Raw genomic sequence first — 16,236 nt, 5'->3', positions numbered from 1 at the left:
CACACACACACACCCACACACGATAGAACCGTGCCTCGGAGAAGAGCAGCCTCATGTCTAATGATGAGACCAGGACCGGGTCGAGCAGGCAGGGCTGTGAGCTGTGAGCTCTGAGCTACGTGTCAACTTCAAATAAATCTTTTTTAAAGCACAATGAATTTGACAAAGTGAAATGGAGTTTTTATTTCGGTTATATGGAATTTTATAGCTCATATTAGTAATAGAGGATATTGGCGATAAACATCTGTTTCACGTTATGGGCTGACTGAGGCCTTTCTCTCTTATTTTCATTGGGACACGTGTGTGTGCTTTACGCTGTAGGAAATATACCCCAAGCTCTTGCCTGCTAAATCTCTCTTTACTGTATTTCGACCGTGTGTGTGTGTGTGTGTGTGTGTGTGTGTGTGTGTCCCCGAATTTGTGACATCAGTATTTGAATTCGTCCATTGCTTCCTGGTGAGGGAAACAGAGTGACAGAGCACAAGGAACATCAAAGCCCAGTGAATGATATAAGCCCAGTCTAATAGCTAAGTGGCCCTATAGGATGATTTAACCTCCATTACTGCGCCGCCAGCTTCTCCAAACTGTAACGTGAGATTCAGGACAAAGAGTGTGTCATGTCTCTAACCAGAGAAGGTCTTCAAGGGGTCTATTAGCGACAATACTCCAGGCCGTATATCCTTCCCCTCCACACACTCGCTTTCTTTCCCGGTACTGTCCCAGACGAGCTGTGTCCTTTAACAGGAGAAGCTCGGAGCTCCGATGAGCTACAGCTCTGCAGTCAGACATGTAGACATGGTGTCATCTCTTGGAGATTCTTGAAAAACACTCCTCTCTCTCCCCGAGTCGCACTGACAATCATGGTTGTTTGTATTAGTGAGATAGTGCTGTGTGTTTTGATGTTGTCACCGCCAACTTGCTTTAACGCAGTGGTTTAATTTCTTTAACACAGCAGCTGAAAAAAATGATTTTCCTGCTACAGTTGCAGAATAATTTGAATTTTCAAAGCTTTTTTAAAACATCAGAATTGTTGTAGCAAACTCCTAGACAGCCAGCATGAGATAGTTAAATGTTTCAAAGGAAAAAAAAGCAATTTACATTATACATTTCTGGCTTTTTTATTGCACCTCTTCAGTATTGTGCATTGGTATTGATTGATTTATATCAGTTGCGTACTTGATATCAATTATATACAATTGAATGTTATTTTTACGTTAAATTTACTAATTATACTGTATTCATTTTTAGATCTAAGTTTCCTTTGTACACATCCCCTGTTTTTGGCTCATTTTGATGACATGTATTGCATTTTTCTCATTTTTGATGTTTTGACGTTTTAAACACGTTTTCATAAGCTTTCAGTTACATCCTCACCCACAGCCTCGGGATGCTAATCATCTAAAAAAATGTATCTGAGTCTCCAAGAATATATACTGTATATATATATATATATATAATCTATTTTAATCTACTTTTACACGTCTCAACAAATTGTTCATTATAGGAATTGTTTGTGTAAAAAAGCTGAAAAACAGCAGGCTGGAATCATGGTGTCCACTTCAGAGGATAAGAAAAGCATTAATAGAAATGGAAAAAATTACGGCATTGCTCTGAAAACTCGCCAGTCAATTTGTTGAGACTTTATTGGAGCCATTTCAATCCATTGAATTAATAATTGTTAAATTACATAATTACTCCTCATGAAATTCCCTAACTGTGATGACAGTTATTTCTGAAAACCACCAAGGCGAAGTTGTGCGATGATTATATCGTTGGAAAAATGTGAATGCGCTCTACAAGACAGAACAGCATTTAGCCCAAAATTGAGCACAGAGTGTAATGTACCCTGCAAGGTACAAAAACATTACTACTGTTCCGCATCAAAGCCATAGCACTTCATAATGGATTGTGAAGTATTATACTCCTAACTGTAACCCCTAAAATCAGTTTCAGAGTAGCTGGCATCGGAAAGAGAAAGCGGGGCCATATTTTTCTTCATGATCGAAAAGTGTTGATAAGCAGTCCTAATTTTATCAGCTACAGTAATGATAGAACAGTAGGGGATTGTGTCATATGTTTTGTCAGAATGGTGAGAAGTAGACTCACCATGTCTGCCTCTATGTCTGTCGTGTGTGAGTGTGTGTGTGTGTGTGTGTGTGTGTATACAGTACATCAGCTAGATCTGTCTGCTGGTCTAAGTCGGCAAGTCTCTTGGTCTTTGCAGCCTCATTTCTTTCTCTCTGACTGTCTTCTCTTTCTTTCTGTGGGTCTGTATGTCAGTCAGTGGGTCATCTCTCTGTGTGTCTCTCTGCCCATCCATCCTTTTCCATCCTTTTCCTCTTTCTCATCTCTGACTAACACACTGGACGTCCCTGTTCTCTATTTATCTGCCGACCAAGACCATTGGAAGCCACAGCAGGCAGACCATGTCAAGAAGGCACCATCTTTACTGTGTGTGTGTGTGTGTGTGTGTGTGTGTGTGTGTGTGTGTGTGTGTGATTGTGTGTGTGGTCATGTGAGTGTATGTGTGTGTGAGAGTGTACGTGTGTGTGTTTTGTATGTATCTGTGTGTACATGTTGTTGTGTCTATGTGTGTGTGTGTGTGTGTGTGTGTGTGTGTGTGTGTGTGCACGCACGTGAGTGTGTGCATGCATATGTGTGTATGTGCTCCCTTCCCCAGCTCTGGGTATGTTCAAGGCCAGCAGCTGTGCTGTCAGGATGTGTTTAAGTCTTTTCTCCAGGAACACTTGCTCTGCTTTCTATCAGTGGGCTGAGCTGGGCCGGCCGGCACTGTGCAGGGGTGAGCACGGATTATTAAACATCAGCAGATCCTAATTCACCCTGATTGGAATTGGCTTGGCCTATTTGCTGGGCTGGTTTGGTTGGGTTTGGTTGGTCACGGTGGGATAACTGTATTAGAGTGTGGTAGATCGGCGCTAGCCAGGGTTTGGAGGCAGTTTGTGGTCAGGTTAAATTGGACATGGTATTAAATTAGTATGGATGGAGATATTTCTGTAGATAGTAGGTCTGTTGTTATCTATCAGGTCTCTCCCTCTCTGTCTTGGTTCCTGTCCTCCTTCAAGAGATGGGGTTAGTTGAGAAAATCTGTACATGAGTGTGTGCGTGTGTGCATCTTTGCATCTGTGTGTGTGTGTGTTTCTGTGTGTGTGTTCACTCGCGCGTGCGTGCATGTTCTCATACGTGTCTGATAAATGCCTCACAGTGAACTCTATAAATCACCCAGCCGCTGCAGAAGAGAGGGAGTGAGAGAAGTGAGAGATAAAGAAAGAGAGAGTGAGAGAAAGAAGAGATCATCTTTACGGCCTCTCCTCTTCATAAAGCTTATGCTGGGTTATAAATCACCAGCCAGGAGGCCGGGCTCGGCCTGATCTCTCAGGCCAGTAAAACACAGCCATGGGAAGCTCTGCAGCCCAAGTGTGGTTCCCATTTGTCTCCCTTTGGAGTGTTTTATATTCAGCAACACTTCATTGGTGCTCGTCTTGGATAGGATGAAACAGAAAGACAAAGGAGAAGGACAGGGAGAGGAAGAGAAAGAGAAGGGGACGGAGTGAGTTAGAGAAGTCAGTGCATGTGTGTGTGTGTGTGTGTGTCTGTGTGTGTGCGCACATGTGTGTTTATGTGTCTGTCGATGTGAGTCTGTCTGTGTCTGTGTCTCTGTGTGTCTGTTTATTGACAGCTGGCGGTGAGACAAGTCATCCTCTTGACACACATCCAGCGGAGTCTCTTCAGTGCGTCTCCCCTCCGCAGAGAGGGAATGCGAACATTCGTAACACAAATCCACTGACACACATGGAAATTTACATCACCCCTACTTGCCTTGTCTACTTGCCAGTCCCCCAGACCCCCCCCCGCCCCCCACCCCCTCTTGCACCCCCACCCTATCCCTTATTCCCTTCTCATGTCTTTGTCTCTGGCTGTCTGTGCTGTGATTGGCAGATCCTTTGTGATCCAGCAGATCCCCAGCAGTAATCTCTTCATGGTGGTGGTGGACAACAAGTGCGACTGCAGCATGATCGAGCCAATCACCATGGACCCCATCGAGATCATGTATATCCTTTACTGGCTGGGGGGGGTCAAGCACAGGTCTAGGGCTCTATACATCCTGAATAGATTAAATAAATAACAATAGGATTTTGGTTAAAGCTAGAAAGCTAAGGATAAGGTACATTACATTTGAGTAAACTTGACTAAAAATGTTGTATAGGCATCAACAACATAACCAATAATCAGCAGATGAAATTTAAAGGGATGTGTTTCACTTTGAATTTAACAGATTCACACTGGTTTCTCATAGCAACCTTAAATGTGTTACACAACTGGCCTACTGCAACCCTCTCAGCTGGGCTGCCTTGCCCTCATTGTGGAAAATAACAGAATTACCCTCTCATGTATTTAAATGGAGAGGTCTATCCTCTTTCACCTCATGAATTCCAGTGTCAGCATCATTATGGCTAGGAAATTATTGTTTTGTGTCCATCGAGGGAGCTGTGATGGGAAAAGCGAAGAGCGTTTTAATTTGTGGGGAGGCTTTGGGGAGAGTTTGTTTGCCCTCTACCCCTCTGCTGGATGAAAGAGTTGAGAGAAATGTGGGGGACAAGATCTAAAGCGGAGGCTTTGAAACAATGCTCTACCAGATGGACTGTTTCACAATGCTGTTGGTGTGTGTGTGTGTGGGTGTGGGTATGTGTGCGACCGTGCGCGTGTGCCTGCGTGTATATATGTGTGTGTGTGTGTGTGGACTGTGTTTCACAACAGCCCACGCTGTGATGGGATACTGATCAATAGCAGACACAGCTCCGAGTAGAGTCAGACTATAGGAACTTCGCTTGTCACCACATAACCGGGCTGGATTCTCCTAGAATGTGCATTTCTCTGAAATTTTATGCCGTACAGTCACGCTGTATATACATGTTCACCGCTGTTTGTTTTTTTGTGGAGTGCCTACTGTAGCATAAAGACTGCTATTCTGTTGCTATGCGACCCTAGAAAACTCATCAAACATTGCTCAAAGTCAGCTTTTTTCTTCGCACACCGTCCTGCGCGCAAAAAATATCCCTGCCTTCAAAAGGACATTTTTCCATGGTACACTCAAAAACACGCATTCCTTTCCATTATAAACAACAAGAAATAGACTCCAGCAGGAAAACACCCTACAGAGGGCACACAGTCTCAGTTCTGGCCCTTAACTTCAGCTGCACATAATGAATCTCTGAAGTGTGAGAGGCTGAAGTTCCAAAAGGACAGGAGACGCCCAGATACCTGTCACCCGTTTCACCCTGAGGTATTTGCACCCTGGCCACACATCCTGTACACACACAGAGAGCGCTCAGCATTATAGTACAGCACTAGCCTTTTTTGTTCTGCACTGCCTATGAAACTTGATCCTTATTCTCTTTTTATGCATTTTAATGTATTTTCTCTCTTCTTAGAAATGTATTATCTCATATTATTTGCTTTTTATTTATCTTTGCCTGTATTTCTTATCTAATGTCTTAACATACCTACCTACTTTCTTTTAAATTGGTTTCTCTTATCTTCCATCTCTGTACAGTATCTCTCTGTGCCTCTCCCCCTGTCTCTCTAGGAGAACTCTATGGAGTGCGGAGGAGCTCTGGGTCTCGCCCCGTCTCTCGTGGCAACGCTGCTCTGCGTCCTCCTGGGGCTGTTCCCTAGGTGACCAGGGCTGGCCACGCCTCTCCATCCAGAGCTTGACTTGGATCGGCTTGGCTCGGCATGCAAAAGAATCCCAACGATGCCACAGAAAAACCGTCCCTCCCCCGTCTAAAATTGTGCCCAATTCCAAATCACCACCCTAGCCCCTAGCCCTAAGGTGTCCCACCATCCCATCAGCCCCTTCCTACTAGGCACTTATTTGAAAGGATTGATACTGAATACCTACGTCAGCTGCTAAGTAGTGGTCAATAAGGTGCTTTTGCAATATCACACGAGGACGAAACAGAAGCTGCACAAAGTGATTTTCGGGAAGGTTCAAAGTTTGTAACATAACTCAATACTAATGATGCACTTAGTAGCTTAAAACCCGCACAAGTGGTCCAGTAATACCCACTGAAGCTCACACCACAGTGTTCAGTCCTTTCAGGTAGCAGCTAAGGGCTAGGGTCTACAGCTGGGCTTGGAACTGGGCATTAGAGCCACATAGCCAGAGACAAAGCCCATGTGGAGAAAGACAGGCGCACCTTCCCCTGGCCCACTCTGACTTCTCATGGACAATTATAATTCTGAAGATTAAAATAATACTGATGATGAAGATGATTATATGTGGCCCGGGGTTGTAATGATATGTTTGTCTCATGATCTTTCTTTTCTTTTCTTTTTTTCTTCTTCTTTTTGAAAACTTCCATGATGAAAAAGACATGTTCTATAAATATATATATATATATATGTATATATATATGAAGAAAAAAAGACAGTTTTATTTATGATTTGCAAGTGGTACCCATAAACTGTGACTATGAGACTTTGAGTCCTCCGACGTGAGTGGTTGTTGATATTTGAGCTTTGCCTTATTGAACGATATTGGTCCTGTTTGTGTACTTTTGAAATAAAATGATGTTAAAAACTGTGGTGTTTTTGAAAGCCATTTTGTTGAAGGGTGAGGTCCCAGAACAGCAGACCTAGAATAGAACATTTGGCCTAATTTGAAGCATCAGTTCTCATCCCTGTAGATTGCTCTATTGTTGTTGGCAGTTCTGACTGATTAATATCTTTTCTTAGCGGTTGGCTTGGGGGAAATGTTTGGCTGCTCTTCTACGTCCACACGAACAAAGAAGTGGCAGGCATGTTTCTTTTTCATGCTGGCGTGTGTGCGTGTGTGTGTGTGTGTGCGTGTGTGTATCTTTTGTTTCCCTCTTGTCACTCACGTAAGCCTCTGCCCCAGAGGTCTATCCCCCACACAAAGAGAGACAATGAAGTCCATGACACTCAAATCGAAGGCCAACCACAACATGCATCTGTATTTGTTTAAGAAATAGACACAAACAATCTTTCAACATTTTCTGACACACACACACACACACACACGCGTACATGCATGCAAAAATGGGGTTCCATTGCCACGCCAGGCCGGCCTCCTGTGTGTATGTTGTGTGCATGCAGAGGAGCGAACAATAAGCAGAGAGAGACCGAGCAGCTCTCAGAGACCCTGTCAGGCCCGGCACGAGGCTGCTCTGCTGTGGTCTCCACGTCAACACCACGCTCCCTGCAGTCGACAACAGGACATGCCTCGTCTCCCTCTCTTTCCCCACCTCGCAACCAGCCAGTTCTGCTTCCCACACCTCCGCGCAAATGGCAAAGCTCACCGCTCCGACTGGTCTGCTCTGTACTCTGCGGTTGCGCTGACCCCTCTCCCTTGACCAGAACTGGGCGACTCTCTAATCATTCCCAGTCTCCCAGTTTCTCCTGCTCTTCCCCTCTCTCTATGGTCCAAAGATTCCCTGACTCGCTGGTGGGTCATTTATCACTCCGTAATGGGACTGGAGCTGTTTTTGGGGTCGGCGCGCGCCCGATCCGGTCTGCGATTCCTTCCTGTTCGGCAGATGAGTTATGGGAAAGTGCATCCAATAAGTGTACAAAAGGCGGAGTTGGAAAAGCGATCTTCTTACTGGGGAGTTGCCACAAGGGCACCCCTGCTGCCACTTCCAGGTCCTGTGCTTGATAAATGCTCGTCTCTGTTTTCTGTAAGCTGTTTTTCCCACACCCTGGTAGGGGAAACATAACCCATGCAGATGCTAACACACATACATGCAAACTGCGGCACGCATAAACACGTGTGCATGCGCATGCACAGATACACACACTTACTATTCCTCACTGCACACAGCTCATATGGCAACTCGTAGCGCGGTTGACTATGGGATTCAGCTGGGGATCTTAGTCCCCCTCATGTCTTTCTGTGATCATTTATACACTGTTAAACAGTGTGTGTCACTTCTTAACGCATCAGTGTGTCTAGATCGGGACAGCACATCTTTTGTTTTCAACATAACAGAATTAGCAACCAGTTTAATTCCAACGTGTCACTATTAATTATTATCTTTGCTGACAGTAACACAAGACTCGTTGTCCCCTACTTTGTGTTGAAATGTGGATGTGTTCAAAAAGACACACTGATAGAAACATGAATGCGTTTCTTTACAAATGTTACAATGTTTACAAATGTCAAGGACAAGCCAATTCACACCCACAACCCCCGTCCATCAGAAGACACACACAAAGACACAGGAAGGGAGTGAAACATCACCAAAGGTATTTTATGAGAAGGCCTTCACATTCCTTCCCAGTGATCCGATATACGCTGCTGTTTGTGGTGGGAAGGAACCCCTGAGAGAGGAGTCACTGATCACTGGGACACAATGCCCTGTAGGGGCCCCGCTGTTCAAAACACACCCATCCATCACCACTCACACTACTCTAGCCCTGTTTGCTCACCATTATCTTGACTGCATGAGAAATCTCCTTCGCTAATATACCAGAAGACAAATGACAGTGAATCAGGCGTGAGGTTCACACATATAGACACAGGCACATTTGAACTGCGCGCACACACACACACACACACACACACAGCCATAAGCATGCGCATTAACACACATATAGACGCACATACACACTGAGAAGCGGTCACTCAGAGGGCAAACCTCGTGGTGTTACCTCCGATGGAGTGGATAACATTGGTGGTTTGCTTTGAGGACCACAGATATGTTTAAATGGAAATGATTCTGAACAGCTGAACCACACCAGGACCACACACAGGCCCAGTGACCACAACACGCCACAGCTAAGACAGGCTGGGAAAACACACTCGAGACACTGCCGGCATCCCACGGAATGACTAGCGAAATCTCAGCCCTTCAACTCTCTGTGTGCAAGTATTCATGGGTCTATGTAAGATGGGCACATAGTGAATATAAAATTTTATAGCTAGGAAGACAGAAACGAAATAGAAAATACTGCTTTCAGCACTTTCAAAGCACCCACCGTTTATTTTTCAGGAGAATTGTGCTCGCTGAGGTAATACTGAATCGGATTTTATGCTTTGTCACCTGGATTGTGCGTCCATAGTGCCACTGTCATCCGCTAGATTATTTGATGTGGGGTCAGTATTTCCATCTCTTGGCCTCTAAGTGTCTCTTTCTCTCCCCTGTCCTTATTTACCTCCTCCTCCATCCTCCTTTACCTTATTCCCTCCTTCTCTGGCCGCTTGCTTGCTGGCTGTAGTGGTGATAATGACCAGACCCCTCTACCTCACAACACACACGTACCCACACACACACACGTACACACACACATACATGCACACGCACACACATCTGAGACGAAAATTGAACCAAACCCCAAAGACAAATTTGCTCCAGCCGGTGCCAGGAGACACACTGCTGCCAAGGTTGAGAGGTGCCAGCTGAAAACACACACTCTGAACACACACACATACACACATACATATATACACATACATACACACACACACACACACACACACACACACACACACACAGAGTTAGTTGTGTACCCCGTGCTGAGACAGGAAGAGAAGCCTTCAGTACTTATAGACCCCTTGGTGAGATTGAGGACCTGACAGCCAGCTGTACTAATAGTGTGTGTGTGTGTGTGTGTGTGTGTGTGTGTGTGTGTGTGAGAGAGAGAAAATGGGTGACAGAGTTAGTGTGTAAGAGAGAGTATCAGGAGAGAAACTATATCTCATTGTTTGTGTGCTCTGATGAGGATTAGCATATATATTTGTGAAAGAGCGCATAGAATTCACCAACTCATAGTTCATCAACCCTCTTTTAGACAGGCCGCTTACTCCCAGCAGCCAAATACTGTATGACAAAACCAGAACAAATCATAGGCATATATTTAGCATTCCATTCTGTGTTTGTGCAAACAAGCTGAGGGAGGTTTTTCAGCATTAGCATATTCAGCAGAGTCTTTGTAGCTGAGATTTGAGCTCTGCCAGCCTGTCAAGGCTCCGAAAGGCTTCAACCGCCTACACATGGCAAGCTGAGGAATGGCCTGGAGGGGCATACAGATTGGCTCACTCAAACAGGAAGTGGCTAAATGGAGACCCAGCAGCCCCCTGCCTCGCCTCTGCCACTCAAACGCACCCAGGCTGTTTTTAGAGCGTAGGCCAGCTTAACAGAATGGACAGTCAGAAGTGAAGAAAGAGGAGAGGGGAGGGCGGTAGAGGAGTGGAGAGTGAGGGAGGGAGCAGAGGGAAAGCCAGATTGGAGGTCAGGGAGGCAACGGAGGGAGAAGGCGGGCTGATTGCAACGGAGTAGGTGGTCCCACGATATCATAGCTCAAAGCGAGCAACACTATTGGCTCCCGGCCCCCGGCTTGTCCCCAGGTCTCTGAGCTGGATTGGGGGAGACCAGTAAAAGTATTGTGAGTATTTTAGAGTTCCCTCGGATCACAGTTCATCAGCATCAGCATGTTTGTGTTGGATGGAGGGCCAATCAATGAGTTAGAGACTTTGGGCTGTTGGCTCCCCCCGCTATAAATCCTGCTGTGCTGATGAAGGCTGAATGTTGATGCGATAATTGATGCAATGTTTCTGGTACGTGGCGTCTCTGGGCATGGCGTGGTTACATCAAACTTTTTATGGGAGTCTGTGTGCTTGTGTGTGTGTGTGTGTGTGTGTGTGTGTGTGTGTGTGTCTTAGGTCCTCCATCTGTCGTATTTCATTTGTATCTTTATGCCCCAGCTGGGGAGTTGTTCCATCTAACCCCATATGAACTCACAGTGTGGACAGGACTAAATGGTTGCTGTTCATGGCACAATACCGTGTGTGTGTGTGTGCGTGCATGCATGTGTGTTTGCTGCATGTTTTTGCTTGTTTACTGATTGCAGGCATCACGGATATGAATACACAGACATACACCCACAGTATATATTGTATGTGTGTGTATATTCTGTATGCATTGTGTGCGTATTCATGTTTATATGACAGCATGTGAGTGTGTGTGCACATGTGATAAGCGCGGTTGGCCAGACAGATGAGCCATGGTCTGGGGACCTAGCCGCATGTTCTGTGTATGCCTGGCCCTGGGACTTCAACGCCCTTATTTTGCATAGCAGAGCAGTGAAAGGAAGGCTAAGGTTACAACCACAGGCCCTGACAGAAAAATCGCTGCTGCAATATGACATTTATATGCCCTAGTGTCCCCCACTCACCCCTCTCTCACCCCTCTCTCACCCCTCCCTCACCCCTCATTACCCTCTTGACCGTAGGAATATCCAAAGGCTTGTTCTTGACATCAACCGCAGCCCCGTTGTGTCCTCCTGCTCTCTCTCACTCTAACCGCCGCCACACTCCGTTTTTAAGTATCTCTGTGTGTGTGCGTCTGTGCACGCAAATATGTGTACGTAAGCATGTGTGCAAACGCATTTATGCTTATGTGTATAGTATGCGCTCATGTGCTTTGTGTGTGTTTGTGTGCGTAGTTCCTGTGCGGCCGCTCGCATGCAATCCTCCTGCTCTCTCTCACCCTAACTGTCTGGAGCGTTCAGAGGATATGACATCACGGTGGGGTAATGTTGGGTGCTGACGTGTGTTTTGCGGTAGGGGCAAGCTGCGCCGTGACGCCGTCTGTTTGTTTTTCAAGATCCCACAGTCACGGGGAGGCCTGCAGAGGCAGTTGATTAGAGCTCCCATTTACGTAACTGTTGCAGCTCCACAGTTAAGGGCCATACTGTAATTAAAAACAATCAGGGTTGTCGAGTATAGTGTGCGTGGTTTTGCATGTGTGTCTGTGTGTGTGTGTGTGTGTGTGTGTTTGTGTGGGTGCATGTGTGTTTTTGATTCATATTTCTCCAGATTAGTGGGTGTATGAAGTATATCATTAATGAGCTGTGTAATCCAAAAGTGCTGCAGTGTGTCTGTCTGGGAGAGGAAAAAAAACAGACTGGTCTGGTCTGGTCCGTCATAAGAGAGAGAGAGAGAGAAGAAGGGGGTGGTGGTGGTCGAGTGGATCTTGAGAGTTTTCATTACCACTTGTCCGAGACTGTTGAAGAGAGAGAGTGAGTGAGAGAGAGAGGGAGACTTCTGAGTGTGGAGAATTGGATTAATCCTCCTAGTGTACGTTTCTCCGGATCATTTATGAAATGTGTGAGAGAAATTACACACATGTACACACTACACACACAAACACATGGAGACACACACACTCTCTCTCTCTCGTGACCTTGACGTGTTACTGGCAGCTGGTCCCCTCCCTGGTTCAGGCCGAGTCCAAATCACAACATCTGCTAGTGTGGTTTACCAGAGTCCTTCCCCAGATTACCTGGAAGAACAGAGGCGAGTCCTCCCATTCTTACTGGACCTTATTTCCTCCCCTTCTTACTGGACCTTGAACTGGAGCTCTGCCTCAGTAGAGAGCAGAGCTGTCTCTGAAATTCAACAGGAGTCGTTCAATCAAACATCCAAACCACGTCCAAGCTCCCAGATGATGTTGATGAGGTCCTTTTCTGCACAGCGAGAATATACGCTTCCCTCAAAATACCGTGGAGCATAACCTTAAAGCTGAACTCAAATATACAGATGCATCAGCCCCTAGAGAGCAGCCTCAGCATATATACAAAGGTATAATCAGACACATAAACATCTCTCAGCCTCCGGGCTCGTCGTACCATTCTCACTCCCGGTGTCATAGCCATGGTGAAGGACAGGGGAAGGAGCTCCTGCTGAGTGCAATGCCTCCCAATCAGCCCTGGGGCTTGGAGCTGTTTATCTGAGAAAATAATTCCTTTCTAAACCAGCCAGCCCAGCCTCACCAGCCAAATGCCTCGCCATTGTGTTGATGGAGAAGAAATGGGCCCAATCCTAATAAGCTATGTGTTTATGGACTGGGGGTAACAAGTAGAGCCAGAATGGTAATTTTGGCCAGCATGTGTTTATAAACTTTTTAACAATCTCCCTGGTGTAAACAATGTGTGAGGTTTGCAAACACTAGAAGTGCCTGCTCCATTAAGCAATCTGATCTCTTGCTATTTCTAAGAAATTGCATTGTTGTGATGGTGTAAACCTAGTGATACCCGGTACATAAAGTTTTAAGCGTAATTATAGGTTGGTGTGCATTCTGCAGAGGTTTCGTGGCATTGGGATAAACGAGCTAAAACAATTGAACTGGGAATACTGGAAATTGTTGCACAGAGGGTAATAATTAACCCTATCACATTATATTACAGTATATATAATAAGACTTAAACAAAGCATCCATAAGGTAACATAAATACAGTCTGTGTGGTTTTAACAAAGGTATAATGCGAAAGCAAGGATTTTTTCGCAAAGGGTGTGGGTCAGGAGGTGGAGAGAGCCTGCAGCGGTCCAGCTGGTCAGTGAGGTGCATCTGCATCTAATTAACCTCCGTCTTTACATTAGTGTTTCAGTCAACGCTGGGAACGAACAATGTGGACCAAAGCAGTGCCAGAGATGCTGGATGTGTGTGGGCCTGGAAAGGCTCTATTTACATATAGTGTGTTAGCATAAAGCCCCAAAAGAGATGTATTGTTTTATCTAGAGACTGTCGGATGTATGGCTAAAAGGGGAACAGGGAGCACAGCATTGTGCTAATTTATGTTGTGTACATGATTTTGTTGGTGCTGAAGTACATGGACTGAATCAGAACTCTTCTCCATTTGTCTTCTTGGTTATAGACTGTAATAGTGATCAGGAAGGACACTGGGATAATGCACTCTGTTGGGGCAACACTTCGCCCGTCTGCCAGAGAGACAGATCACCCTGTAGCAACAGCAACACTGGCATGAACACATACTGAACTCACGTGCATATGTTCCACCACCAAAACAGCTTCCCCCGACATCCCCGACTAGTGTGATTGGTTTAAGAGATACAACCTTGAGAATTTTTCCCTTATCCCATAACTATACTTGTTTCTGCCAGACCTTTCTCCAGCTCTGACACAGTACTGTGGAGAAAGGTGCCTAGCAAGACTCACTAATTCACTAACCAGATTCACTAACCCAAACCCATCACTGTCATCTCTCAGACTGAATACCACCTGCTGAAGAAGCTGATCCTGGACCGGCAGCTATAGGCTTGCCGTTGGAGCGATTCTGCTTGCCTATGAGGATGTTGGGTGCCCATTCTCCTACACACAGCAGCTCCTCAACACAGGCAGATGGTGACTGCAGCTGGGGGGCTCCAACCCTGAGGAGATGATTGAGATGGTGGTGTTGGAGCATTTCTCTGGGTCCAGCGCCACCAACCCTTCATGGTAGCTGCAGCTGCGGCCCTAGAGGAGAGCCATCTGTCCCTCCAGCTGACAATGACAGGACACCCAGAGCTCCAGGAGAAGATCTTGTCTTGTTCCACACCAACTCCTTGCCACTGGGCAGATTTCATGTCCTGTCTCCCCTGCTCCTGCTCCTCCCATTCTGAATTAATTATTGTCCTTCTCCTTCTCTCTCTCTCTCCCTCTGTCTAGAGAGATATCCGTTCCTCCGTTCCCTTCATTGCACCAGACCTGCAAGAGATCCCTCAAAAGCCAGGACAGGAGCGCTGCTGATGTGCACAGCTGGGCACTTCAACAACAGATGTCCATTTGGGAAGTGGGTCAGGTAGTTTGAGTTGCCACGGCATCTGCTCCCTCTCCCCAATCAGTAGGGACATACCATGTACCAATTTATAGAGGGCGGGGGTGTTGGATTTTGGCTGCTCACAGTCTGTCACTATCAGTCTGTGACTAATAGTGTTGTCCAGAGTGAAGTGGTGAGAGGCATCATTTCTTTCTATTTCTATTTCAAGTTTTGTCAAAAGCTGATCAGTGGTGTATGAGATATCATGTGTGACACATGGAAGGATGAACACACGTCGTAGCACCCCCTCTGGGTCAATCAGTGTAATTTTGAAAATGCTCCAGCACAGCGGTGAGATGCATCATTCCCCAAAGTTTTGTCAAAATCTGATCAGCAGTCTCTGAGCTATCACTTGTGACAAACAATCAAAAGGAAGGAGATCCATCCTTCACTCCCCTCTCTGATTTCGAGACTGTCCTCCCCCAAAAACGAGCCCATAGGTCGTTTGTACAACCAGCTTATTACGACCTATAGTAATGTTTTAAAGTTAAGCGACCTCTAGCGGTCATGTAAATAACGTCAATGTGCTACATTGGTCTGCATCCACATCACGTGACTGTCAAGTTTCTCTCTCAATATTGAAATAGCACAGTGGAAAGTAAGGGCGTTGTGGTCGGGGATGGCGGATGGGCGTATACGTTTGCCTTTGATGTTGGCGACCGGGATTCGATTCCCAGCGTTTCCAAAGGACATACAACGTGAGTCACATTTTAATTTTTTTTTATTTAACCATGACCAAACCATTTTCCTAACCTTAACCAAGTTGTTTTAGTTGCCTAACCATAACCATAACCCAAGTTGTTTTAGTTGCCTAAACTTTACCATAGCCTTAACCCTAACCTTAACCAAACTTGTTTTACTTGCCTAAATTTAACCATTAACCAACCTTTGGGAAGTAATTCAATTTGTGGCGGAGGAACGTTTTCAAAATCGCCGAGGTCGTGTTCATTTCACGTATTTTTTGCCGCTGGTAGGGGCGCTAATTTAGGAAACGCTCCTGTGGATCGTATTAGAGGGTAGGAACAAACGACCTACAGTATGTGGTCGTATGGATTGGCTGATTTCGTAGTGGAGGACAATCACTCAGCGTTATCAAATGTTACACATTTCAACATTGGTAGGACTGAAGAGACAGCTTACCCAAGAAAAAGTGCAGATAGGAGTTTTGATTATTGAAACATCTTGTCTGGGCAGAAACTGTTATGATTGGTTCAATCAGGCAACCAATAAAAAAAAGGGAGGAGGCGGGCCAATTTGAAATGTCAAGCCAAATAGGTACACAAACGTTTGTGTTTTTGTGCACACCAAGCTGGTAGGCCACGTTTCTACAGTGGAACTCATTAGAATACAGGAGACAGACGCTGTTATGCACAACTCAGTACCTTGATTAAATATTGCACAATCAGCATCCTGCTCTTGCCAAATAGGTACACAAACGTTTGTGTTTTTGTGCACACCAAGCTGGTAGTCTATTCCGTGCAGCTTCCACGTTTCTACAGTGGAACTCATCAGAATACAGGAGACAGACGCTGACATCCTGGAGGCGGGCTGGACACAGCGGCTCACAGCCCCATCCAAACACACCGTAACAACTGCATG

General features: G+C 45.6%; 1 protein-coding gene across 1 annotated transcript in view; it reads left to right on the top strand.

Moving 5' to 3' along the window:
• The window catches only part of LOC139667566 (voltage-dependent calcium channel subunit alpha-2/delta-3-like), a 108,453-nt gene extending 101,921 nt beyond the window's left edge, over window positions 1–6,532 (top strand). The window contains exons 35-37 of the mRNA XM_071547052.1: window positions 3,958–4,070; window positions 5,220–5,302; window positions 5,606–6,532. Coding sequence (XP_071403153.1) covers window positions 3,958–4,070; window positions 5,220–5,302; window positions 5,606–5,698 — 289 coding nt within the window. The 3' untranslated portion in view covers window positions 5,699–6,532. The remainder of the gene's footprint in view (window positions 1–3,957; window positions 4,071–5,219; window positions 5,303–5,605) is intronic.
• Window positions 6,533–16,236: the final 9,704 nt, after the last annotated feature.

The sequence above is a fragment of the Centroberyx affinis genome, unplaced genomic scaffold, assembly GCF_046629955.1.
Source record: "Centroberyx affinis isolate AG114_WGS23_722 - 3 ecotype Tasmania unplaced genomic scaffold, CSIRO-AGI_Caff_v1 ptg005633l_1, whole genome shotgun sequence".
Lineage (NCBI taxonomy): Eukaryota > Metazoa > Chordata > Actinopteri > Beryciformes > Berycidae > Centroberyx > Centroberyx affinis.
Note: the sequence above shows the minus strand (reverse complement) of the source record. Positions and strands in the feature narration are given on the sequence as shown.